The sequence below is a fragment of the Mauremys reevesii genome, linkage group 16 (genome assembly GCF_016161935.1).
Source record: "Mauremys reevesii isolate NIE-2019 linkage group 16, ASM1616193v1, whole genome shotgun sequence".
Lineage (NCBI taxonomy): Eukaryota > Metazoa > Chordata > Testudines > Geoemydidae > Mauremys > Mauremys reevesii.
Window position 1 is genome coordinate 7592706 of NC_052638.1, and position 27569 is coordinate 7620274.

The following is a 27569-nucleotide window of genomic DNA, read 5'->3' on the forward strand; positions in this document are numbered from 1 at the left end:
TGGTTCGGTAGGATTTATTGTGTAGCAGTTAAACATGACCAGCATGGACGTTAAAAAAAACCCCAAACACACGTGCACACACGAGAGAGACAGACAGACACCACAAGGGATAGGGCATGGCCTGGTGGGATGTCACCGTGAGTCTCCATGCTTGTGGGACACAACCTCTCACGCTACTGCCAGGGGCCCCTCTTCTCCGCCACACCTGCCGGTGCAGAGCTGAGGTGCTTAGGGCTAGTTACCCTCCCATCCAGTCCCTTTCCCCTGTGCTGATTGGGGGCATGGATGGGATGCGGGGACAGAGACATGGGGTGGGGAGAGCTGTCAGGACAAAGAAACAGCCCCTCCTCAGAGGCAGCTGAGTTGGGGGAAGGGGAGGTCACCACCTCAAGCATTGGTGCCCTGCTAGGGAGCCTCAAGCTCACATTTCAATGGGGCCTGTTGGCGCTAAGGCCCAGATCCTGAAAGTTAGGGACCTAAATTCCTCTGAGGCTGAGGGCCTGACATCCATGGGAACCTGACCCTGGCCTGCCTTGCTAATGCTGCGTGATTGGGACCCGTTCTGAACAGGAGTCGGCATGGAGAGGACCATCAGTCTCACCCCCTGGTGAGCTCAGCCCTGCAGGGTCAAACGAGCAGGGTGAAAGGATCCCCTGGGGGGACGCTGCCCCAGCAGAGCCGAGCCGCCTTCGGGAAAGCAGGGCGTGGAATTCCTGCCCCAAGGCAGAGCGAAGGGGGAGCTGGGCTCTGGGCCAGCCCTGGCCCGAAATGCACTTTCTCCAGCGCACACCTGTGCGCTTAAAAATGGAACAATTTTCCATTCATTACAGCCAAGGATTCTGCGAGGGCCTGGCTCCGGCCCAGCTCCAGCTTCCAGATGGGCTCCAAGGGGGGAACGGCGTTGGCTGATCAGCGCTGGGAAGGCTCCAAAGGGGAAAGAGAAGTGGCTGGAGCCAACAAAAGGCTTTTTCCAAACAAAGGTGGCCCCATGGTCGCTGACGGGGAAGCTGGGAGCCTGTGCTTTCCCATGGAGCGGGGTAGGCGGAGGGGTCCATGCTCCTGGGGACTCCAGCGACACTCCCCCCGCTCCCGAGGGCTGAGAACGATCTGGCCTGGCAGCTCCAGGTCCTGGGAGAAATGCCTGGCTCTGCAATAATACCTGAGGTGCCCACAGGGGAGCAGCACCCTGGGGTGAAGGACAGCAAGTGGCTCTGCTGACTGGGATCCTGGGAACCTAGAGTGCTGTATTATCAACGATCCTCACCGGCAGATCAAGCCGGGCCGCCCTAGGGGGGCTCCAGGATCCTGCCCAGTTTGCCTCTGGGGCACTGAGTGAACTGCCCTGCCAGAGGCACCAGTTTGGAACCAACCCGAGCCCCCAGCCACACAGGGACCCGGCCGTGCCGGCTCACCTCCAGCTCAGTGTCAGTGTCAGGGACGGACACCTACAGGGCCAGATCCTTAGCGGCTCTAAACTGGCATTGTGCCACTGAAGTCAATGGAGCTTTACCGGTTTATATCAACTGGGGACCGGGTCCATTGGCTTCAGTGGCGCCACATCCATTTATGCCGGCGGAGGCTCTCGTCCAAGTCAATGGAGAGACGCTGATTCCCAGCTGGCGAGGAGCCGGCTCGATCTTTAGCCCAAGCAGCCTATTCATCCTTGTGGTGTGCAGCAAACCCCGATCCCCTCTGGCTAGGTACAGCCCATGCGCCTGGGCAAAACTGCCAGGGAAACGGCCTAGCCCAGACACAAATGGTGCTTGCTGGCCCTTGGCCATGATAACAAAACTACCAGTATTTTACTCAACCATGAAAAAAAGGCAGATTTGGCCAGGCCGGTTCTGGCCCAGAGTACAGGCCTCAGGGACCCACAGTAAATCCCACCCGTTTCTCCACCTTGTGCCCATCGGCAGTGCTGGGACAATTTCCCCGTGCGGGGGAAAGTCGGCACATCTGGTGCAAGAATGGAGGAGCGGGCAGGCTCTGCAGAGTGGGTGCTGCCCTCTGGATCAGGAGAAAGGCAGGAAGGCCACAGCTGCACCCACTGGAGTTGGGTGTTCAGAGCCCCCTTGCTCCCGATACGCAACCTTTCCTGGTAGATCCCAGCTCTCTGGGAGGAGGTGTGCGGGCCCGACAAGGCCACCACCTCTTTACAGTCCAATTCAGTGGTGTAGTTACAAGGAACCTGTACAGTGTCTGCTAAGCTGGGGTTTGCCAGGCTGCTGGCCAAAGAGGGAAGGTGGCTATCCTGCCTTGCTGCCCCCTCTCCAGAGGCTAAACTGCTCTGCAAGGGCCAGAGCTTGGCCCTTGCCTCCCACAAAAGCTTTTATGTAGCAGAGTTTCTAAGCCGCACCTCCCCCCCTGCACCCTCTCCCCGAGCACGGCGCTCTCAGGCTCTGCTCTGGGGCAGTGGGGGCTGGAGCTGCTGTTTTCCCAGCCCCATTTCCCACAGGCCCCGGAGGCTGCTGTTTGTTTCGGAAGCTGGAGTGCGGGGGAGAAGGAAGCGGATGAAAAGCAGCTACAGGGCGACTTCCATGGTAAGAGTATCTTCCCAATGGATGGAGGCCCTGCTGGGAACCGACCCGTGTCCCTGGGGCTGGGAGAAAGCACAGGCCCTCGGCTGCCGGCCAGCCTTCCCAGGGCAGGTTCCAGAGACCTGCTATCTTTAGGCTCCTTACCTCCCTCGTTTCCCAGCTGCAAACAGTTAAACAGGAAATAAACACAGTGATGTCACCTCCACCCCGCCTGCCTGGGCCAGAAAGCCCAGCTCAGCGCGCCCTGGAACCCAACCAGGGCCTCGGTAATGAGCAGCAGCCAGAGCTGGGCTCCTCATGCACCTCCAGCTCCGCCAATACCCGGCAGCCCCCTGCTATTCCAGTTCTGGGCCCCCACCCAGCTCAGCCAATGCGCCTCTGTCCTGCCCTGCAGCCCCTCCAGCTACTCTAGCCCCAGTTCCCTCCTAACCAGGGGCTCAGATGTATAATCCTGGTCAGCCCCATTCCAAACCCTGCTAGACACAAGGCTGAGGCCATCAAACTCCTGGCACCTGAGCCAGGATTGGAATCCAGTTCTCCAGCTGGTACGTGCCCCCTCACTACCCCACCGCCCCCCCCTTTCTGTACCTTGGCCCAGGAAAGCCAATGTCCAGAGCCCAAGGGTGGCCATGGGGAGCAGCTCCCCTGGGCCCCACCCCTAGCGCTCTGCATGTGGGGAAAAGCTGCGGCGAGACGTTAGCACCATCCGGGCGAGCGAGAAGAGGGGCGGGGGAGATGGCTTCCCACTCCCCAGGGCAGTGCACGGAGCAGCTGGCCCACCTGGCCCGGGAGGAGCAGGGCTGCAGAGACCACTGAGGCGAGGAGACAGGGAGGGGAGGGGAGCGGCGGGGGCTCTCCTTGAAACAGACATCAGAGCCAGAGCACCTCGGATAGAGGAGAGGCCCAGCTCCTCGGTCCAGGACCTCACCCGGGAAAAGGGTTCCCTTCCCTCGGGCTGGGGGACGTATCCCCCAAGGAGTGACCAGACTGGTGACCTGCCGGGGTCAACCACCCAGCCCAGGATCCCCGCCCCCTGCTCCATGGGCCCAGCCAGGACACGGCACAGACAACACACGCACGACCTGTGGCTGGGCGCCCAAGGGAAACATCCCTGAGGGCTGATTCCTGGGGGAAGAGCCGAGCTGAGGAAGCTTTTCGAGTTCTGCCCCCGCGAGCCCGTGGCTGGGCGCCGCGCTGAGAACGCAGCCGCGGGAGGTGGTGTCTGAGGACAGGGGGAAGAGACCCCCATGGCCCAGGAGTGCCGTAAGGGAAACCCACCCAGCTGTCCCCTCACGTGGGGATTCAGCGCTCGGGGCCCATGTGCTTCTGTGAAGCAGAGATGGGGGCCCCCAGCAACTGGCTGCTCCCCAATGCCAACCCTGCAGCGCTGAGAGATCAGGGGCTACAGAGCACAGACGTGGTCTCCCTCGCCCAGCGGGAACACTGGGAGCAACTCCCCTCTCCCCCAGCAGGGAGGGGGCCATAGGCGGCCTTGATCCAGGCACAGGAAGGGCAGGGGGCGGCTGTAGGCACGGAGGAGTCTGCAGTGGGGCGTCTCCTACATGCTAGGAGTGGGGAGTAGGCCTGGCCGAGCGCATTCAACTCAATGTGCAAAATCTTGGTGTAAGTAGTCCAGGAAAGGCTCCAGGGGCTTCGTCTTCTCAAGCTTCTTTGTTAGCACCATGGTGGTGGGAGGTGGGGGAAAATTGGGCTGGGGAGGGTCATGGTGGGGCAGGGGTCCAGGATCAGACCCACTCCTGCAAGGAGCGTTTGCAGTAGAGCAGCATCCGAGGGGCCCCCTTCCTGTGCATCTGGATGATGGCGTAGATGAGGCCCAGAACGCAAAGCAGCAGCACCAGGGGCACCATCACCATGACGATGCTCATGGTCCGCGTGTACTTGTCTATCTGCACCACGATGTCCACGTCGTTGCCGTTGCCCCGGGTAGGGCCGCTGTAGTCCTCCTCCTCCTCCTCCTGCTCCTCTCGGTCGCCGGGGCGTGCTTCGGCCTCCCCTTCGTCCCCCTCGGCGCCCGTGCCCCTGCCGTCCGGGTTGAAGGGAGGTCTGTCCAGGTCAGGCCATCGGTGCCCAGGGTCGGGGTCCGGCGCAGGTGCCTCGTGGCAGCCCATGAAGTCCCGCAGGATGGACTTGGGGTACCCTGGCTCCGTCTTCAACCGCTCATTGTCGAACTTCCAGTACTTGGTGCCTTTGTAGAAATAGGTGTACGCTGGAAGGGAGCCAATGAGAATAGGTTAGTGCCACCTGATCTACTAACCGCTCGGCCACACCCCAGAGTCACCCTCTCTGCTACCCCACCCTGCCAGGGAGCCACCTCCCCTGGTGTTCCGCCTGCTGCCACACCTGATCAGCCCACTGGACTATCTTGTCTGCTATCCTCGCCTCTGGTGGTAGCCAATACCTGATGCTTCAGAGAAAGGAGAATAAAGCTGGTGACAATGCACTTGGCTAATTGTGCAATGCTGAAGGATGTGCATTGAGGGGGGTTTCCTTCCTGACCCCTGCAGTTAAGGGCGGATGCCCTGAAGCATGAAAGTTAATTTCTCCTAGTGCAAATATAATTGATCCTTTAATTACTCATCACCTTCCTTTTTAAAGCCCAGTCCCAGGAGCTGACCCTATCACGCTGTGGATCCAAAATCCCACTACATGCTGTATGAATGAGCACTTTGTTTGTGATATCCTGCTGGGAGTCCATTCCCAGCCAGGGACAAACAATTCCCTTTGCTTTAGCACTGCCCCGGGGGAGTTTAGCGGCTCAGTGCCCTGCTGAACAGAAGAGAAGACAGGCATTAGGCTGAGCCAGGTTATGCTCCAGCGACCAGGAAATGGTGCTGAGGAAATTGGACTTCCTGTAACGCCGAACGAGGCGCTCTGCTGTGCCCTCTGCAAGATCAGGGGATGCTACCAGTCTCCATTCCCGCACCCGCTGCACCTGGCTCAGTGTAGTGCTGCTGCTCCAGTGCCCTTTGGTACCAGGAGCCAGGTAACCCTTGGGGAGCCGGGCCGAAAAGCAGCAGCCCCAGCGCGAACACAGGGAAAGGAGTCACAGGCCAAGAGGCCGACGCAGGAGCAGGGGAAGCAGCAGACTGCAATCTGCCGGGGGTTCCACAGGAGAACTGGGGGGGGGGGCAGTTGAACAAGCTGATCAGCTGCTTCTCAAAGCACTGGAGGGGCGAGGGGGTACTAATACTACTACAAAGCAGGACAGAGGGGGCAGGGTACAGAGACAGGGAAATGACCAAGTTCCCACCGAGTGGTGTGCCCCCATCTGGTTCCCACACCCTTGCCAAGGGGCTAGGAGGTTAGAGAGACTGTCCCTGCTTTGCTCACTGTAATCTTTGCAGCCAGAATTGCAACACCCCCCCACCCCAAAGTTGTGAAAGAGCCATAAAGGGCAGTGATCATTGTTATCCCTGGAGTGCCCAGACCAAATCATCAGCTGGTGTCAATGGCTGCAGCATCTTAGACTTCCCTGGAGCTGGGCCCATGTACATCAGCTGTGGGTCTGCCCCCCGCCCCGAGTCTGATGCAGGTGCTGATGATGTGTAGTGCTGGGTGATTTCCCCACTGGGGTGGGGGTTCCTACAGAGGGGGTAGCTGGCTCCTGCAGGAGGGCTCCAGCATCTCACTCACAGGCATCCGAGCTCAAGAAGGCCCCCTTGGGTGTGGGAGGGATTCCCACCCACACGGTGATCAGCTTCGGGTAGCCAGGATCCACGGAGTGGGTCTCCTCATTAAAGCGCCAGTACCTGCATGGGAACAGACACCCCTGTGAGAAGAGGGCACCCAGGCAGCTCAAAGGTGTCCGCCCCCCGCAAGGCAGCACCCTGCCAGAAAAGGGCCACGTAGGATGGAGCATGGCTAGGGCAGCTCCAGCCCTGGCTTAGAACCAGCAGGGGGCGTCCCGCTTGCTTAGATTGCGGGAAGCGTGGGCTGGGGGCGGGGGGGGGAGATACTCCTCCCGCCCACCCATCCTAGTCCAACCAGATGCTCAGCGACACACACGACGATACCTTTGGAACCTCAGAGCACAGTGTGGAGATGGAAGGAGCAGCAGCAGCACCCTCATTTCACAGGAGGGGAAACTGAGGCACAGAGCCAGGCGGTGCCTTGCCAAGGTCAGTGGCAGAACTGGGACTAGAACCCAGCCTCCCAGTCCCATGCATCAGCTGCAATGCCCTAAGATCGCTGGATCCTACCCACAGCGTGCAGATTGGAGCCGCACAGAAACCACCACCACCTCCCACCATAGGTTTGAGTCCCGCAGTGCTGCGGGGTAGGGGGATGGGGGGGGGGCTGGCAGGGGGTCAGCAGCAGAGAGCTGTGGGGAAGGGCTGCCACCCCAGGTGAAGGGGAGGAGGGAGCTGGGGCCCAGGGCCCACACCAGGAGAAATCCACAGGGCTGCAGAAAAGTCTCTCAGGAGACGTGGCAGAAGGGCCAGTGCTCGGGAGGTTACATGAGAGGCTGGGAGGAGCAGGATGATAAACACCACTCAGTGCATCCCATCGGGGGCGCCCCGCATAGTCCCCATGAGACAGATGGAGAAACTGAGGCACAGAGCAGAGCTGGAAATAGGCAGAACTGGAAATAGAAGCCAGGGGTCCCCACAGCCAGGCCCCTGCCCTGACCCCATGACTACGAGCAGCCCTCCTGTCCGCATGGCCCATCGGGGCCAACCCACCTGTCCCCGCGGAAGAAGAAGGTGTGTCCCGTGGGCTCCCACCAGATGGCAGTGTCGATCTTGTCGTAGGGAATGCCCTGCCCATAGCTGGTGAGGGGCTGCGGGTACCCGGGCTCCAGGTTTGCCTCTCGGAAGAGCCAGTACCGATCCCCTGGGAAGGGAAGGGAAAGCAGAGATGGCGGGAGGGCCATGGGCCACGTGGTATGTAGGAGACAAGTCACCCCGCCCAGCCCTGGAGGCCAGAGGCCTCCCGGCCAGGCATGTGGGACCATGCACTGCTGTGGTGCTGAGAAACTGCTTGGGCTAAGCTCAGCACCCACATCCCGGCCCCCGGCCCCGTTCTCCCGCCGAGACGTGGCCTCTCTCAGCAGCAGCGCCCCTGCTGGGCACCATCCAGCTGCTGCACTGTCAGGGCTCCTCCTCACCCAGCCCGAGCTTCAGCCCTGGCATGCTGAGCCTTAGCCCCTGGCACTGGCTGAGCTGTGGGGGAGCTGTGGGACAGCAGGGGCTGTGGGGCGGGACTGTAGGGGCTGTGGGGCAGGACTGAGAGGCACTGGCCGGGGCGTGGGGGTGGCAGGAGCCCAGGGCTGGGACAGCAGGGGACAGAGACAGGACTGAAGGGCATTGGCCGGGGCGGGGGAGCCCAGGGCTGGGACAGTAGCGGCTGGGGCAGGACTGAGGGGCACTGGCCAGGGGCGGGTGGGAGCCCAGGGCTGGGACAGCAGGGGGCAGGCGCTGTGGGGCACTGTCCAGGGGCGGGACAGCAGGGGACAGGGGCTGTGGGGCAGGACTGCAGGGCACTGGCCGAGGGGGGTGGGAGCCCAGGGCTGGGACAGCAGGGGCAGGCGCTGTGGGGCAGGACTGAGGGGCACTGGCCAGGGGCAGAACAGCAGGGGACAGGGGCGGTGGGGCAGGACTGAGGGGCATTGCTGAGGGGGAGGGGAGCCCAGGGCTGGGACAGCAGGGGGCAGGGGCTGTGGGGCACTGGCCAAGGGGGAGGGGGAGCCCAGGGCTGGGACAGCAGGGGGCAGCGGCTGTGGGGCACTGGCCAGGGGTGGGGTAAGTCTGCCCAGCTCTGGGAGCAGCAATCGCTCACTCTCTCCAGCTCTGCATTCACAGAAAGCCCCTGCCCCTCCCTGGGCCTCTCACCTTTGAAGAACACGAATTTGCCGTCGTGCCTCTCGTAGGCGGCGTCGATGTCCCCGGGGAGGCCCCTCCAGAAGTGCCCGATGGGCATGGGGTAGTTGTCCAGCACCCGGTTATGGCGAACCCTCCAGAACCATCGGCCCTTTAAGACAACAGGCCACCAGGCGTGATGCTCAGCACGGTCCAGGAAAACCTGCCCAGCCCACTGCACATGGGGAGCCAGGCCCTGGGCTCGGCTGAGGGGCAGGATTCACTGGTGGGGCTGGTTGGGACGGCCCGGGGCAGATCTCCTCACCTCGACCCTCCGCAGGCTCAGGGCAGATGGCCAGGCACATGGCTGCCTCAGGCAGCCGGGGAAGGCGGCAGCGGGTGGGGGAAGTGAGTGTCCCATAACCAGACACTGGGAAGGGCCAGGGGGAATGGAGGGAGGCGGGAGGCACAGGGCAGGAGGGAGAAATGGTGCTTGGTACCTTAAACACAAACATTTCCCCGCGCAGCACAGCCACGGTGTCGAACTCCCCATCACAGATGTTGGGCCCGTACTGGTCGGGCCGGTCAGTGGTTCTGGGCCGGTCCGGGTTGCCTGGTTTCGGGGGCCGATCTGGTTTACCGGGGGGAGGTGGCTTGGGGGGTCTGTGGTCTGGCTTTCCAGGGCCGCGGGGAGTCACCGTAGGGAGGGGCCGGGTGGGCTGGGGCTGCCCATCAGGGGCACCTGGGAAAGAGGAGGGGGCAGTGAGAAATCACTCCCAAATGTCTAACCCAGCTAGGCAGGAGCGAATGTGCTGTGCTGGTACAAATCTGCAGGCACCTGGGCCTCATCATACCGTGCCCCCATCTTCATGGGCTCCATGTAGTCAGTGGGGTGAGATCTCAGCACTCATGGCTCCAAAAGCACAGGCCCCTGCCACTACAGCTACAGGGGAATCGCTCTCAGCAGTACAGGGCCTATGACACAACCCGAGCAGGGCAGGGTACTCACTACAAAGGGTAGTGCCTAGATTTTATTGTGACTGGGGACATATTACAGCTGTGGGCCTGGAAACACCTCAGGCTTGGGGGTGGAATGACAAATCATTAACTCCTTACTGCCTGCTGCGAAAGGGACAGAGAAGCACTTCTCTGTCAGCTCCCGGACTCCAGCCCAGGTTCCCACACCGCAGCCCAAAGGGCAAGGACAGGCAACGCTGGGCAAGACGCCCCGACCCCGTGCTCCACGCCCACTGCACTGTCCTCCATACAGCTACCCCCTCAGTACGGCACGACAGGAGTCTTGAGAGGGGAAGGGGCCCGGGCCACGGTGCACAGCCACTTCCGGGCAGATCCAGGGAGGCTGCTCTGGACGGCTGAACTGCAGAGCAGGTTCTGGTGATACGGGAGTCTGAGGAAGGGGCAGAGGGGCACCTGCCTCATTGCCTGATGTACCTGGATCGATGCTGCACAGAAAACCGGTGGCTCAGCAGCAACGAAGGGGTTAACCGCAGCAGTTTAGGGTTCTCGCTTTGTTGAGGGGAAGGGACTTTGATCCGGCCTGTCTCTACTCCCCAACTCACACTCCCGCTCCCCACCCAGCTCCCATGCGGGAGGCTGGGACCCCACTCACCGTACAGCTGCTGGATGCCCTTGAGGTCGTCCTCGGGCAGCTGGAAGTTCTCCGTGTCCATCCACTGGTAGAAGGGGGCCATGATGGCGCTGGGGTTGCTGGAGTGCTCCAGCCCCAGCGAGTGCCCCAGCTCGTGGATGGCCACCAGGAAAAGATTGTTGCCTGGGAGGGAGAAATGCGCTGTCACCCCCAGCAGGGTGGACAGACCCCAGGACTCTCGCCAAGCCTGGGTCTCCTGCAGCCCGATATCCAAGGGGTTAACAATCCTTTCCCTTCCCCCAGACCTCCCTGTGCCAAGCCAGGGGCTCTCTGACCATGCGCCAGAGGGGGCTGTGCTTGGGATCAGGACACAACTCCCAACTCCCGCTGGACAGTGTCCCCGACCCATCGGCAACCCCTTCAGCCTTCAACTCCCGCTGCGTCGCGCCCACGCCTGGCGGGGCAAGAGAGAGCTGCCTCCTCCTTCCTTGCCAGCCACGGGCCCACCAGCGTAAAACTCAGCTCAGCCTTAACTATAGCTGCTACAGCCAGAAGGGAGCGCTGCGATCACCCAGCGTGCCTCCTGCAGAGCCCTACCCAGTAAGTCCAGCCTCAAGCCCGTAACTCATGGTTGAGCTGATGGACTTCAGCTGCTGGAGAATCCACGACCTCCCTAGGTACACTGCTCCAATGGCTAATTACCCTCCCTCTTCAAAACTCGCCCCTTATTCCAGCCTGACCGTGTCTAGCTTCAGCTTCTCGTTGTGCCATTTCCTGCTAGATTGAAGAGACGGTTACTACCGGAAATCTCTTCCCCATGTGGGTACTTGTCGGGACTCTCTCAACCTTCTGGATTCCAGCTGGGACTCACCCTCCCCACACTAAGTCCCTTCCCGCTCTCCGCCGCAGTCACCACCCTTCGCAAGGTGCCAGCCAGTCTCACCAGACACGTCGGTGTTTTCCAGCGTCCAGGGCTCGTCCGAGTCGAAGTGCGTGTCCCCTCCCATCCCAGGGCCGGGGAAATAGGCGTGGGCGAGGAAGCCCCCCACGCCATCGAAGGGGGAGCTGTCTCCGTGGAAACCGGAGGCGAAGAGCACCATGATGTCGGCCTCCTTCCTCCTCTTGTGCCTGATGTCATCGTAGGGGACCTCTTGGAAGACGAGGGGCGTGGCCTGCTCCCACACCTGGAAGGCTCGGCGAATGGCCTCATATGAGTGGTACCGCCCCAGCTTATCCGTGTAGTTCTGGATGCTGGAGGCACAAAACCGGGGGGAGGGTTGTGCGTGAGTGAGTGAGCGTGCGATCGCTTGTGAGGCATGAGGAAGTGGGACAGGAGAGGGACCAGACGGGTCAGTTTCACTTTGGTTTCAGGTCAGTTTTGCTCTCTGGCACTATCCCTGTGCAGCAACATCTGGGCCGCGAACCCTGCAGGGGGAAAGCTCACATCCCACCCAAAAACGGTTTAACGGGGCATTACTCATGTATTAGAACATAATCCAAACCTTTCTCCAGCAGGGACTGACGCCAGGATCTCCAGCTCCAATGCACAGACCTAGCTAAGCACCGGGGGACGGAGCCTGCTTCCACTGACGTCAATGGCAAATGTCCCACTGGCTTCAGTGGGGAAGGAGCAAGCCCCCAAATCCCCTGTGCACAGCAGAGGAGCAGGGAGTTCTCTCTGGATCAGCCATATGGGGTAGGGCGGGGGGAGGGACAGACACTGGGCCAACGGGTTACATCAAGGTTTATGATACCCTGAAAGTTGGGCCCTGCCCTTCCCTAGGGGCTCATCTTTGAGTCTTGTTGGTCCCTTGGCAAAGGGCCTGAGACATCCGTTTACTGCCCCAATTCATGCCCTGGGATCTCTAGCAGCACTGCCCCATGTTTTATAACCATCTCCTCCTGGCTGGGGGGGAGAGTGAGGTGGGAGCGAAGCAAGCAGCAGAACCCCGTCCCAAGAAGGGAAGCCAATGTCGCTGCTGGAGAGCCAACCTCCAGTACAGCCAGCAGAGCTGCATCGACTCACAGCAGCCGAGGAGCTTGCCCCAAGGCGAGTTAGAGACAGAACACTGCATCGACCCAGTAGTAACAGCGGCACGGCACCTGGGCAGACAGACATGGCAGCTGCTTAGCACCTAGCGCCGAGCCTGGGGTAGGGAGGGCTTGTTTTGTGGCGAGGCCCAGACAATAGGCCATCTGCTGTACGTGCCGCTCAGCTGAAATAATGCCCCAGGTAGATCGATGCATGGCTGCAGAGCAGATTCCGGTCCCTAGCCCTGTTGTGCCCTGGGCATGACCCTCCTCTGCTCACCCTGCTGTAAATCAGGAGGAGCTCCACTACCGTCAATGGAACGACAGCCTTGTATAACTAGAGTAAGTGAGAATCAGGCCCCGGGTGGCGAGCCGTTTGCCCCTGCTGCACCCTGCGTTTGGCTAGCAGCCTGGGAGGCCGAGCAGCCCCCGGCGATGCACGAGTGAGGACGCAGAGCACTCGAAGCCAAGGCCCAGTGGGCCGAGCGCCGATACCTGAAGGTCAGGTGGGTTTGGCTCCAGCGCCGCCCGGTGAGCGCGTACCGCTTCCGCCGCATGTTGGCTTTGATCTGGACTCCAAACTGATCCGGGACACCACAGCGGGGCCGCTTCATCCACCTGGGGGAAGTGAGGACTGAGAAGGTGGGGCTCATGCTAGGACTCAAGACAGCACGTCTGGCAGCCTCGCAAGGCAGAACATGGTGGAGGGGGTGGGGCAGGACCACTGGCTGTGCAGGGGGAGCTCAACGCCCAGCAGCAGACCAGACCCGAGGCTCTGGGAAGCTAGATGCGGGGGACCCCAGACAGGTTCCCAAGTCCCACCCATCTGGGAGCGTCTGGCACTGGGGAGAGTCAGGCGGTTGTTATGGTTGGGCAGATGCAGGGTGTGGGGAGCTGGGTCCTTCGGGGCTCAAAGGGGAGGACAGCGCCATCTCCTCCATCGCCCTGGGAAAGGGGCCCTGTGCTGCTGCCTTGGGCTGGCCTCCCACCCCGACGTGCCGGATTGTCCAGCCAGCGTCTCCTGGGAGCGTCCCAGGGCCCGGGCGGGAGGGGAGCTTACAGCTTGGTCTCCTCGTCCAGGACGCCCGTCACCGTGATCCCATAGAACCTCTGCATCTCGGAGAGTGCGGAGGCCAGGATCTGCGCCGACCGCATGGTGGACATCTGCCGGCTGGACTGCGGGAGGTAGCCATACAGCCGGAGCCAGGCCTGCGAAAGAGGCATGAGGGTCACACGCTGAGCCTTCCCGGTGCCCACGGTCCCGGGCGCCTGGCTGGCACAGCGGGCTGGGGAGAAAACGGCAAAACCTTCCACCTCCAGCTCAGGCCTTTGTGTGGCTACCAACCTGGTCTGGAGTCAGACCGTTACCCTGGAGGGAAAGTCTCCGCAGCCCCCTGGGAAAACAGCCCCGTCTCCCCCTCTCAGTCCCCGGCGTGCCCCTCTACACGGCCGCCGCAAGGTCTGCTTGTGAGCTTACTGCTGGGGTCAAGGCATCAGGCGCCAAAGGGGCCAGTTTAGCTGGCTACTCCCACGCTGCTGGGACAAGCCTGGGTACCCCGCTGCTGGGAACTGCTCCCACCTTTGCTGTGTGCTGCCTTCTAGCCACCTGGGGGAGATCCCCCCCCACCAGCCCCAGGTGAGTAACAAGGGACAGAGACTGGCTGCAGCCCTTAGCACAAGGGGGCTCTCAGCTCACTGGGGCTGTGAGGAACCCAGGTAATGCAAATAAATGATTCTAGCCATAAGGGGCTGTTCCTTCACAGACCCCTCCAGAGGCCTGGGATCCTGATGTTGCCGCTCTGAACAAAGGACAAATAAGAAGGGAACTGGGCTGTTTACATTCCAGGCCCAGGAGGCTCTGGGGGGCTGTTTACATGGCAGATAATAAAGCTTTGATCTCCCTCCTGTTCTTCCAACCCTTCGCTTTTATTTACCTACTATTTTTAACCTCCTTTTGCACATGTGGGTCTCCCAGGCTGCTGGCCAGAACCGATCCCTCCCCAAGCCGAGATCATGTATCCTAGGTTGGGCCACCCCGCCGGACGGTAACAACAACTGGCAACCCACATGCTTGTCACAGAGAGGGGGGGGAAATCGGGCACTGTGCCAATCATGTGGCCAGGGAGATTCCAGGAAACATCAGCACATGGGCATCGGCGGGGAGGCAGCCTGCTGGCCGGGAATAATAGCCCAGGGGGTTGGCAAATCCAACTGGAGAAGGGTCAGTGGGAGGGGAGGCTGGGGAAAGCAGGACATGCTGCTGCGTTGCTAGCGCTGGTTACTCCTGACACTTTCCATATCCTTTCACGTTATTGTTTCCTTATTTCTCACTTGGCTCCAAGCCCCTCACAAGGAGCCATCTGCAGACGAGGGAGGGAGCGCGGCAAAGCCCTAGCGAGCAACCCTCCTTAGCGCAGGGAACTTCAAAGGTGGCTGCATCCTGAAGGGGCAGATTAACACGTCAACCCGTGGGTGAGGCAGGAGATGAAATGCAGAGCAAAGGGGAGGCTGGGGAAAGCCAGTGTTTTATTTTATAGTGAGCGGGGCAGTTTGAGCCCTGCTGTGGATTCCTTGGGGGTGTGTCTACACCACAAAGTAAAACCTGCTGCTGGCCCATGCCATCTGACTCAGCCCCACAGCCAGTCCCCGAGCCTCTTTCACTGCTGTGTAAACTTCCGGGCTCGGGCCCTGGCTCTAGACCCTGTGCAGTGGGAAGGGCCCAGAGCCCCGCAAGCCCAAGTCAGCTGGCACGGAGCAGCTGCAGATTTTTCTTTGCTGTGGAGACCTACTCTATGCGACCTTGGGGCAGGATCTGCCCAGGAGCTTTGGAAATCTGACCACTGCTTGAGGAGCTGACTTGAAAAGCCGTCCCCTTAAAGCCTGCTTTTCAGAGGTGCCGAAAATCCACCCTCAGTGTTGGACACTCACCACCCATGCAGATTAGCCCACCCACCTTGCTGCCTCAGTTTCCCCAGCAGTACAATGAGGACAGTGATAGCTGCTTTTGTAAAGTGTTTTGGGGGTCTATGGATGGGAAGCCATTCAGAGCCCCATGCCCTGAGGGGTTCACAGTCCAGGTTAGACCCAGGGGAAGAGGACAGTGAGGGGAAAGGGTATGGAGGACAAGAAGAAGACCTGCCCAGTGAAAGTTCGGGAGGGGATTGCTTTCCCACCAGATGCTTCCTGTTAGCTCAGTTTCTTGTAATATACGTGGTACGTGTGGCAAACGGAGTCAGCGCCACGGAGATGAAAGGATGGGTACAAAGAAGGCAACAGGGAAGGAGATGGTTTCTTTGTGTGAAATCCCTGGCTGCTTGCCTGAAGCAAAATCATTGGAGCTAATTCAGCCAGGGTTCTGTCATTGATCCAATGGTCCCTTAAAAGGGGCTGGGAGGAGAGGGGGCGGAATAAGCCGATTTGCAGAGTCAGCTCTTCCCTGGCCCACTGGGAATGAGAAGCACTCATTGCTTCCTGCCAGCAATATACGGCCAGTGCCTAGTGCCTCGGGGTCCGAGACCGGCCTCACGCCGCCCAGCGGGCTGCAGGGCAGGCACAACGCAAAGCCAGAAGTGCTAGGAGCTGCGCTGCCTTTCCTCTAACCTCCCCATCATACAGTTCAGTCTCATTCAGCAGTTCAAAGCCTGACGCTGGGAGCGGCTCTGTCGGTGCAAATGCACAGCTCGACGTGGGGCACACGCAGCCAGGCTAGCAAAGGGCCGAGCCCCCCCCCCCCCTTCGTTCTATGGCTGTCGGGGGACTTGGCTGTCACAGCACAAGCCGCCCCAGAGAACGTTGCCTTCCAGTGAATCCTCTAAGCCAGGGGGCCTAGCTGATGCAGTGCAGGGTTCCTTGCATATTGCTCCAGCTACCAAAAGTGATGGCCCCCAAAAAGATACTGGTGAAAGGAGCTGGGAAAGCAGCCACAGAGACGGATGCAAACCCAAATGCAGACACTGCCATCACCAGCTAAGCTCTGCCTGTGTAGCCTGAAGTCAGGATCTGATGGGGCTCCCTCCTCCCTTTGGGAGCATTGAGCCACGAGGGCGTGAGATCCTCACCAGCCCCTGAGCAGGCCTTACTGCCTCTAGCGGCAAAGCATCTCCACGCCCGCACGGTCATAGCTACACTTACAGCCTTTCCCGCGACTTGGCTGTGCTAAGGGTTACAGCGCTCTGACAGGGGACTCAACTGGGCTCTCACACAACAGAAAGCTAAGGCTCCTAAGCTCTAGTCCACTGCTGCCACGGATTCACTACGTGACCATGAGCAAGTCACTTAACCTCACCGTGCCTCAGTTTCCCCACCTGTACCATGGAGCTAACCTGCTACATCTGCCTTGGGGAGGTTTGTGAGGATCAAGTACCCTTTTGGAAGTGCTTTGAAAGCCACGGCTGGAGAGCACTAGAGAAGGGCACAGTGTTATTCTTGGGTGTCCCAGTGGCGGGCTAGATTTCGGGCTGTGTGAAGTCAGAAATCTCCCCCTGGAGGGGCGATCCCAGGTGCTTTAGGCATCTCTGTCACACCGTAAGCAGTGAAGCTGGGGGAAGACATTCCCATGTTATCCTGCCCACCAGAGCAGGGGCTGTTGGGATTCAGTGGGGCAGGGTGAGCTGAGGCACGGGGAGCCGGGGCAGAGCGCTCGTTGCTAACACCACTTTGAACTTGCATTTTGTTGGCTGATAAACATGCTCTTGTCTGAAGAGGCTTTGTGAGCTGGCGTCACTGTGAATAATTAGCAGGTCACCCATGAATCCTCACTCCTCAGTGAGGGACAGAGCCTGACAGACAGAGGGCTCATAAGCCTTGTTTTACATTTGGGGAAACAGAGACATCGAGCTGGGGACTGACTTGCCTATGGATACACAACAAACTCGTGGCAGACTCTGGCCTAGAATCCAGCTCCCTTGACTCCCGGCCTGCTGCTCGAGTGAACGTGCTGCACACAGAATTGGCCCGTCCACGGTGCGTCGTGGGCAAACCCTTGTAGGGCAGGATGCCTGCGAGCCAGGCACAGTGACTGAGCACGAGCAGGGCAGAGGAATGGGGCTGCTGGCTGCCCGCTCCACAATGGCCAACGCCTGCCAGGCGGGGCAAGGCCAGGCGAGTGGACTGGGTTACTGGACCAGATCACTGGGCTCTTGCAGCTGGTTTTTGGGGAGACAGGCGAAGCTGCAGCTGGGATCACCATCACTGCGAGCATGCCAATGGGAGACAGCCATAGACCTAACCTACTGCCTTTCACTCCCCTTCCCCCGGCCAGCGCCCAGCCAGGCAGGCGTCCCATCCCCCAGCTCAGACCTGGCTGGAGACACCCCCGCACCAAACAGCTTGGCTTCCTTAACATCTCCCTAGCAGGGCTGGACTGGGGGCTGAGCCCTGACCCCCTGAGGGTGCTGTGGGTCCTCACCCCTTCTCAGGATCAGGCCCTGACAACCTCTCCTCTCTGCTCCATTAGCCGCAGTCACAGTTCCCTGGCAAGGGCTCCAAATCAATAATGACTTACGGGCCCTGTCACACAAAGGATCCCTCAAACAAAGGCAGGGTCAGGCCTCTTGGAAATCCCAGCCCTGAGCATGTGCTGGGGAGAGGTTCTTGGAACCTATTAAGAGCTGGGATCATGTTTCTTCTTGCACTAGGAAGATAAACCAGGCAGCCTGCCTGGTTTGTTTCCTTACACGGATACCAGCCCTGATTAACTCAGAGGGGAGCAACAGATTTTTTTGTTTTTTAAATAAATCAATGGATTTGCTAATTGATTCACAGCAATCTGATCTACAGGCATGTGGGGTCTATCACCATTTGTATCCAGAGGTGCCTGCCAAGATCAGGGCCCCTTTGTGCCGGGCACTGTACATACACAGTGAGAGAGTCTCTGCTTCCAATCGCAACAGACACAGGAGAAGGGAAGGGTCCATGTTCCCATTTTACTGCTGGGGGCTTAGGCACAGACAGGTGAAGTGACTTGCTCAAGGTCACTCAGGGACAAGCCCAGAATTCAATGCAGGGCAGCGCTCAAGCCACAAGACCACCTCAAGGGAAACTGTGTCAGCCAGTCACTGCGGAGTCCGAATGCCTGGGTAGCAACACAGCCAGCCAAGGGGAGGGAGGTGGTTACCCCACGAGCTGGGGCAGGCAGTGCTGCAGAATCCAGCTCCCGTTCAGCGAACACCTCTGTGGGCTGGGCTCCCTGCGGAGACTTGGACACAGGGCAGGGGCTGCTAGCCTGCCAAGGGAAGGCCTGGGAGTTGGGCGGTCCCTTCCCTGCAGGCCTTGCCAATCTCCCCAGCACAGCAGCCAGCTGCTCAGGCTACGCCCCGCCCGGCTAATGGAAGCACCATCTCACTTGAACACCATTGTCAGGACGCGTAGGAATGGGCTTGGCCCAGAGCCCAGTGGCGGGGGAGGCAGAGACCCACAGCACAGGTGTGTGAACCCCATCATAGGCCTTCAGGCCAGAAGAGCTAAACCTTTGGCTAAGCTGCTAGCACACAGAGGGACCATGCCATTGGCAGGACCCAGATCACCACCAGTCAGATGCATGGCCAGGCAGCCCCCTGAAAGCCTGGAGCAGCCCCGGCCTCAGCTTCCAGGGAGTACTAAGGCACGGCCCCAAGAGGACTGCAGCTGAGCCAGAGCGCGAGCTCAGAGGCCAGGAGGTCACTCAGTAATCTGCTCCCCTGATAGCACGGCACCATGAGATCGGTGCTGTGTCTCACCTGCTAACCATCACTGTGCTAAGGAACATCAGTCCCTCCGGAGAACACTCCTCCCTAGGACTTGTGCTGTATATGGAAGCTGCCTATTGTTACAGCAGGTTCTAGGATGCCTCGTTTAACAAAGATCTCTGCGATATTGAGCATGTGCTTACACCTGGGGCTTGGGTATTTCTTTAAACACCCACGGGTTCCCCCACTCTCCCTGCCAAGAAGGCTCATGCCACCATTCTAAAAGGATGAAACCTGGAGGTCAAAAGCAAAGCTTCTCAAACAGGACTCCAACCCTGCCCAGGCTCCAACAGTGTAAGCGCTAACACGCCACTGAATGACCCACTACAGCCATGGGATGCTAACGGGATAGTCTCGGGAGTACTCATTCACATTGAATCATTTCAGGTGAGCTTCAACCCACTGCCTCAGAGCTGGTTCATTCGGCTGTTTGAGGAGTCTTCTGAAAGAGCCAAGGAGCGAGTGTCCATTAGGAGCTGTTAATAGACCTGCACCCTGTGTGCGCCACCGCTAAATTCTGCCCAGGGGCCCTGAATTCAGTTGTACTCTGGGGAGGTGGAAATTCTGCGGAAGCTTCATTTACATTCTATATTGGAGGGTATGAATGAATTAAAATATGAAATTGAATTATATGATCAATTTCAGTAGCTCCTTGCTTATTTGGAGATTAGACTACAATAGAGAGAATGTATCTCCATATTTCAGTTTTTAATGTGGTACGAATTTTTGGAGTGACGTGAGGGGGACGCTGAGGGAGCTGGCCTCGGGGGGGTGGGGGCAGCTGGGGTTTTGAGTGCCCGAGGTGGTGTATGAGGCAGTTTGGCTTTGTGGGGGTAAGCACTTCAGCTGGATGTTTCTGCTAAAATGATCACTAGTGAAACAGATCCAATGGGGACATTAACTCTGGAGCCTAGTGATGACAATCCGATTGAAGTGTTCCAACCTCTCAGAGCTCCTGTTTCAGGCTGTCTACAGGCCCAGGCAGACAGCACTTCGGTAGTTTATTTTCCATTTGCATTTTTAAAGTTTTCCCTGTAATTGTGAGGACTAGAAAGACTATAAACACTTCTGTTCTGGAGCACAATCCTGCAGCAGCTGGTGTATTCCACAACAAATTATTGCTGAAGTCAGGAGGCCCCGGGGTGGAGCTATGCCACTGCACAGGATGAGTGTGATTCTCAACTGCCACTGGGTATCTGGATGCCCATTTCCCACTGATTTGCATTGGAAGAGGGTGTCCAGTCCCTCAGCTGGTAGGTCTGGGCCCATGTTACTGGATGAGATAATGCTCACAAGGGAGTGGTACAGATGGACTCTGCTGTAAGGCCAGTTAATGTGGGGCCTGCTCTGAGAGGAGCAGTACCCTAAAAAGCCGGACTGACTCCAATGGGAGTTAGGGTTGGGTACTGCCTCTCAGGGTCAGCCCAGTAGGATAGGATCGGATTCTCCTGTATTCTGCCTGCCTTTTATCAAAAGACTCACTACTAATACCTGGCTACTGGGGCAAAATCCAGGCAATGGATTCACTACATTGAATGGCACCCCATGACTTTGCACTCTGCTTGTGCCCATCCTCTTCGGATCTCAAAACACTTCACAAACGTGGGTGTTTATCCCCATGTCACAGATAGGGGAAAGCGAGGCACAGAAGGGGCTTGAGCAAGATCCCACAGTAAATCAGCAGCAGGCCTCCTGCTGCCTCATCTGCTGCTGTAACCACAAGGTAACCCTGCCTCCCCTACACATGGGGATGGGGAAAAGCAGCTTTTGCTTACATATGAACATTTAAACCCAACCTGGGGGAGGATTTTGTTCCAGAAGAGGCGTGGATGGTAAAGCCTTCCCTGGGACATACTGAAATACCAAGTGGAGAAGAGATCAGACTTTTTTTTTTTTTGCCCTACGTGGGATATTTTCACCACTGCATCAATGTAGAAGCAGGAACTTCCCAAGCATGGGAACAGCATCCCAGGAACACCACTAGGTGACGACAACCCCGTGGAAGGATGTGTATTATAATTACACCAGTCTTTAGCTGCCAAATTGCACAAGGTGCTGTACATACTCATCGTAAGAGACAGCCTCTGGCCTGACGAGTTTACATTCAAATGTAGATAGGAGAGATGGGGAAAGCGAGACCCAGAGAAGTGAAGGGACTTGCCCAAGGTCAAACAGCAAGTTACTAGCAAAAAACGGACTACAGCTCACATTGCTTGACTCCCACTCTAGCACCTTCGCCCCTAGAGTGCCATCCTTGCCTCTCAGTTCTCTGAAACAACTGAGCCATGAACATTTCATAGCAACAAAGCTATTACAAACCCCTCATTGTTATCCGTTAAGTGACACCCACACGTTAACAGCCAACATTTTACAATGTGCAAGGGCTAGAAGCACTCTACAGCTAGTGCAAATACTTGCAGGACCAGTAAACGTTTCCCAGCAGGGGTCCTGGCCTGATGATCAGGCAGCTCTATTATTATTAGTTTACATTGTAGCAGAACCAAGGGGCCGCAGGCACGGCTCAAGACCCCACTGCGCTAGGTGCAGTACAAAACAAGAAGAGGCGATCCCCTGGTCTTCATTGAGCTTTCTGGCATCCGCTGCCTCTTCCTAGATAAGTGAAAACCTTCAATTCACCTGAATCCAGCTGACAAAAACACCTGTTTGGTGCTCACAGGGTCCTATGATCGCTATTGAATCTTAGTTTCTAGTCAACTCCCACTGAAATTCCAGCTGGTTTTCAAGCCAGGCCTAGGAATGAAAGTTTTACAGTCTGCTGCCCCCTGCTGGACATCTTGCTCACTGCATGCTGTGAGCTGCCGCTCATTGGCTGCAAGTGGATGTAAGGTTAGCAGGTTGCTTGCTTTTTCTTTTCTCTGTAATAGTTTAAGATGTTGTAAAGGGTGGAAATTGAGACGCTCCTTTCATTTTATTACATGAATTTACCCACTGGAGCACAGGGGCATGAGTCACAATTGCAGAGTGTCACGATGCCGGTGCATGCAAATGACCATGTACTTGGGCAGCTACTTAATTTGCATGTGCAATCACTGTAGTTGTGCATGCTAATTAATTAGATGCCTTTTTATATAGGCAAATTCTCAGAAAAACCAGGCCCTCAAAGTAAAGATCATTGGTTATAAACTCCAAAGACAACCACATCCTGCAATGTCCTCTAACTCCACCACATATCTCCTACCCATCAGCCCTCGCTGCAACCCAGCTACTGGGAATACTGCACGGGCCAGGCTCTCCGTTGAGCCAAGGTGACCTTTCAATCATGCTCTCAAACGTGGGTTGCTATCTTGCCTGACAGTGGGTCTCCTGAAGTTCCCAGATGGCAGGAGTTTTGTGCCAGAGCGGTTGTGGGTGGCACATGGGATCTGGGTGTTGCTGTGGCATTGCACAGTCACTGTCTCCTCAGTGGGGATGGGGCATGAGATGGGCTCACTATGCCCTTGACCCTTGCCACATTGCCAAGTGCCACAAGGCAGCGGAACTGGGGCAACACCTTCCCTGTGCCATATTGACAGCTGGGATCCTGCCAGCAACAGGAGCGAAGCGAGTCCGTCTGGAACCTTCAGGGTTCACACTGAGTTCAGCCCAAAGGATGGGCAGAGACTTGGCTGATTCCTGGCCAAGCCATCTGAACGTGCATGCGCATACACACACACACACCGGTGAAAGCGGGAGCCTGTCCAGACTCCTAAGCATTCGGTGTCCCCACTGTGAGGCCAGGTTCATGCTCTCTGCACTCCCAGGCAGGGCTAAGTGGGAGGAACCTGCTGGGCGGAGGGAGAAATCCAGCTCAGTAACCAGAGCCCTGTAGGAATTCCCTGCCCTACCCAGCCCAGCTCATTACAATCAGGTCAGGGCTTGGCGGCTGTGAGGCAAGAGCCGAGGTGCAGGGGGAGGGGATGCAGCACGGGTCCAGAAGTCTCAGTCAGGGCAGAGCCCCAGCCGGACCAGCAGGCAGGAGCAGGGGGAAAGCAGCATCCAGATGAAACTCGACAGACACAGCTGGTGAGGCAGTGATCTCCCTGCACAGGCCCTGATTACACTCCCCAGACACGGCTCAAGGGCAGCAGCGAGACAGACGCTCTTCACAAGGGAAATGGCTATACAACACTCATGCGAATCCCCCCACGCCTGACAAGGACCTGGCCTCACCTTCCTTGGGCTCCTCATCTGCTGCTTTATCCAACCCTGCGGAGTCACCCGCTAAGGTGGACGGGGTGGCCTGGTGCTACGCACACATCAGAGGTTTTTCCTCCCCGACCCAGACTGTTTCTGAGGGATGGGAACATAGTGCAGGGTTGAAGCCCTCCCTGTGGATGCAAGTGTCTCCTGCCACACCACAGCCCAGCAATTCACCCCCAGCCTGAGCCACAGGGGGACGGGTCCCCTTTTGGGGCAGGATATTTCTGTTTGTAGGCCCAGTCAATCCTTAGCCTCTCAGCGGTAACCACCACCAAGGGGCCAATATGCTGGGGGACATCTAGGCATTAGGGACTGGACTGGAATGACAGTACTACCGCAGTCACACAGGCTGCTGAACCACCAGTCAGCTGTGGGCGACTAGCTGCCTGGACTGGCTCTCCCACTCCTTGGCCTGCAGCTGGATTGGAAACGATGCCTTGGCAGTGAAAGGCTCTGCCTTCCATTCCCCACTCCCTCTCCTTATAGGACCAGTCAGTTGTCATTTAAAAATAAATCACTCTCTTATTTCCTTACTCGGCCACTAGCCTAGTGACTGCTGGGGCTCAAGGAGCATCAGACAGCCCACCCCAGGTGTCAGCCAGGGCCTGAACTGCAGCAACATCTCACTCAACTCTCCTGTTTCACTTACATCACTTGTTACAAGACTCAAACGGACTGTATACGCCTACAGCCTCGTCAGGCTCCCCTGAACTCAATGGCAAGACACCCACTGGCTCCCACAGTTGCCCTAGTCTCTTTGTTTGAGCCGCAGGGTCCAGAATGGAAACACGTCAGCACCAGAACGACTTAGCGAAAACGTTCTCTGCATCCAGCAGGAGGAGGCACCTGCCTCATTTCCAGCCGTTTGCTGTCGCTGGCTCCGTCAGGCTGTGATGTTTTGGTGCTGGCGGGTAGAGAGAAGAGCTCTTTAGGCAGGGAGAACCTCTCCTGGGACTTGTGGGGGAGGGAGCGAGGGCAGGGACTGCACACATATAAATAGGGAGCGATACAGCCTGCCCATGCCGACCCTCCTTCAATTGTATGATGCACATGGGGATAATGGGGAAAACAGAACACTGCCCTGCTGACAACCACTGGGCTGCAGTCGTTAACAGAGGCAGCTACCTCCTTCTCCTGAAGTTCAATCATTTCACCTCCATCCCAGCTGGCCAGCCCCTTCCTAGCTCAGTTGTAGTCTCTTCACAGATCCAGCAATGCACTTCAGTCCTCATCCACAGCACCCCCTGCTATCCCAGTGCTGGGCCTACGCCAAGAGACTACCATGATCAAAGCCAGCTAGCATAAGGGGGGTGTGGGACTATCAGACTCACATCTTGTTTCCTTGTCATCAGCAGCCACGTCCCATTTCACCCAAACACCATCTGGAGGCTAAATCCGAGAAGGTGGGTCTGGTTCATGGCCAAATGGCTTCCGTGAAGGCCTGTTATAGTATCACTGGTCTCCACCACGCGGCACAGATCCTCTCCCAGAGCCCCGTCAACACCTCCTCTCCCAATAGCCAGAAGGGGTCCCCAATGAGCAACAAAGAGCTTCCTCTTCAGGCTGGGAGGTTGGCCCACTGCTCCCGTAGCATTCCCAGCCTGTACTAATCAAGGGCCAGGTCCTGAAAGGTGCCGAGTGCCTTCCACTCCTACTGGAGCGGGGCTCATCCACCATCTTGCAAGATCAGCTGCCAATGGAGCTAGAGGTGGAGACCAGGATGTGACCTCTGGCCCCCTGGGCAGGGCAGCAGCAAGTGCCCTGGTCTCTCTGCACCTGTACTTGAAGCAGGTGGCATTTTCTTATGCTAATCAGATCCCTCCCAGATCACATTCCCCTCGCTCCCCACAGAGGAAGCTACACATGCCCTTGAGCTAGCACAGTGCTGCAGCCTCTGGCTTTCCCATGAGGGAGGAAGGACAGACAGGGGCTGGGAAGTGACTGTACTGCACACAGCAACTTACAGCTGGTGGAAAGGTGGTGAGGGGAGCGGGTGAGACCAGAGACAGAGAAGGGGCCACCAGCCAGACCCATGCAGAAGTAATACCAGTGTGCGGATAGCTCATATAATGGAGATGCTGGAGCCAAGTGTGTTGTTACATCTAAACACACACAGATATAGAGGGGATCCTCTCACCGAGCAAAACCAGAGCTGGAGAAGGGAAATGTTACAGATGCAATGTTGGGGCAGAGCAGTGCAGGGCGTTAACCTGCCTAGTTCCATGGGAATTTACACCCAAGACCCAATCGAGCTCAGGGACCTGCACGCTTTTTAATTCAAAGCCACAGTCACTGTTCACAAAATCTACCCCCCCCCCAATTCTCTGGCATTGCGGCCCCCCTGACTGACCACTTCAGGCCTGGTGATGGCCCAGGACTCAGTGACAGGGCTCCATGGCAGCTCCTTGAGGGAGCGGGGCCAGTCTGCCCCCCGGGATGGCCAGGGGGTGCCGGAAAGCGGAGCCGGGCGCTCACCAAAGGGATTTTTTTAGTCAGTGGCCAGAGTGAAAGCAACAGGCAGGTTCGAAGCCGAAGTGCAGGGAAATCCACCCGAGCCTGGGGAGACCAGCGTGCCTTTATCAAAGCCCGGTTCCAGGCGAAGCAACCCAAGCAGGGTGCCCCCAGGGCAGGTCTCACGAGGCCCGGCCACCCCATCACTTGCAGGGAGGAGCTAGGCTGGGCAGCTGCTGTCGTTTTGCTAGTGAACAATTTCTAGTCATGGCTCAGGGAAGAGCCAAACCCGAGCCACAATGCCATGGGCAGGCGAGCTCCCCCCAAACCCCAGCTGGCCAATCCAGGGGGGCTCCCCCCTGCCCGGCCAGATGCCCAGGAGGCCCCCGGCTGGGCACCGCCGGGCTGCCCCCCTGGCAGGCCCACACTTTCCCCCAGGTAAGCGACATCCACGGGCCCCTACCTCTGCACTGACTTCGCCAGCCTCCGCCGCCTCGCTGCGCCCCACGGAAGCCAGCAGCAGCAGCAGGCTCCAGCCCAGCATCTTGCCGGAGCCCGTCGGGTGCAGGGTCCAGCCCGGCAGGCAGGTGGGGCTCCCGCCCATGCTGCTGCCGGGGGGCAAGGTCAGGCTCTCCTGGCCCCGGCCCGGGACTGCTGCTGCAGAGAGCCCCCGCCCGTCACTGCGCCGGCGGGGGAGCCCGAGACGCAGCAGGGACCCTGCAGCCCCCCCGGCTCGCTCCACCCCGCGCTAGGCCCCCGGGGCGCCGCTGCCTTCCGAGCCTGCCGCCGGGGCTCGCCGGGCCCCCATGGCTCGCGCAGGGGCCCGCAGGAAAGTTGCACGGGGGCCGCCGCCCGCCCAGCCGCCGCCTTTGTCCGCTGCGCTCAGGCGCCCCGCGCCCGCTCCATGGGGCCGGGCTCGCAGCGCGGCCGGGCTCGCCGAGGCGCCCCCGGGTGCAGCGCCTGGCGGAGCTCGCTCCTCGCCGCGTCCTGGGCTCGGTGTGCGGCGCGGGCGAGCCCCGCCTCTGCCCTCCCTGCGCGGCCTGGGCGGGCTCTTAAAGGGGCCGCCGGGAGCTGGCGGGCTGCCCCCCTCCCAGCCAGCCCCACCCCGGGGAGACACTGTCCACCCCCACCCTCGGACCCCTACACACACCCTCAGATTCCCCCACAGACACACTCCTACACACACCCTCAGATCCCCCCAGACACACCCCTCAGATCCCCCACTCCCCCACTGACACACCCCAACACACCCCTCAGATCCCCACTGCACCCCCACAGAGTCACCCCTACACACACACACACACACCCTCAGATCCCCGCACTCCCCACACACAGACACACCCCTACACACACACACCCTCAGATCCCCGCACTCCCCACACACAGACACACCCCTACACACACACAGACACACCCTCAGATCCCCACACCCCTCAGATCCCCCCAGACACACCGTCAGATCCCCCCACTCCCCCCACAGACACACCCCTACACACACACACCCTCAGATCCCCGCACTCCCCACACACAGACACACCCCTACACACACACAGACACACCCACTCAGATCCCCCCACACACCCTCAGTTCCCCCCAGACACACCCCAACACACACACCCTCAGATCCCCCCACTCCCCCCACAGACACACCCCTACACACACACACCCTCAGATCCCCGCACTCCCACACACAGACACACCCCTACACACACAGACACACCCCTCAGATCCCCACACCCCTCAGATCCCCAGACACACCCCAACACACACACCCCCTCAGATCCCCACTCCCCACAGACACACTCCTACACACACAGACACACACCCTCAGATCCCCAGAAACACCCCAACACACACCCTCAGATCCCCACTCCTCCCCAGACACACCCCTACACACACACTGTCAGATCCCTGCACTCCCCACACACCCTCAGATTCCCCCACTCCTCCCCCAGACACACCCCTACACACACACACAGATGCACACTCAGACCCCTACACACACACCCCTACATACACAAATACACACACCCTCAGACCACTACACACTGGCACACCCCTACACACACAGAGAGGCAACCTCAGACACCCTCATATCCCTACACACATACCCCTCACACACACCATGAAACCCCTACACACAGTGAGAGAGACAGCCCCAGCAACACACACACACAGGCACCCACAGACCCTAGTA

At 58.8% G+C, this 27569-nt stretch overlaps 1 protein-coding gene across 1 annotated transcript; it reads right to left on the bottom strand.

Moving 5' to 3' along the window:
* Positions 1 to 26383, bottom strand: MMP15 (matrix metallopeptidase 15). Its single transcript, XM_039503435.1, has 10 exons — positions 25836 to 26383; positions 13057 to 13205; positions 12492 to 12614; positions 10909 to 11216; positions 9987 to 10148; positions 8857 to 9098; positions 8390 to 8528; positions 7241 to 7391; positions 6192 to 6307; positions 1 to 4764 (listed from the first exon to the last, which is right to left on the bottom strand). Exons 1-10 carry the CDS (start codon positions 25974 to 25976, stop codon positions 4283 to 4285), a joined length of 2013 nt encoding a protein of 670 aa, XP_039359369.1. The 5' UTR covers positions 25977 to 26383; the 3' UTR covers positions 1 to 4282.
* Between the last annotated feature and the right edge of the window lie 1186 nt (positions 26384 to 27569).

Coding starts and splice junctions, on each gene's coding strand:
- MMP15 (XM_039503435.1), bottom strand. CDS start 25,976: ATGGGCGGGAGCCCCACCTGCCTGCCGGGCTGGACCCTGCACCCGACG. Junction 11,217..12,491: donor CAAACCCACCTGACCTTCAG/GTATCGGCGCTC, acceptor TTGTGCCTCCAG/CATCCAGAACTACACGGATA. Junction 4,765..6,191: donor CTTCTTGAGCTCGGATGCCT/GTGAGTGAGATG, acceptor GCTCCCTTCCAG/CGTACACCTATTTCTACAAA.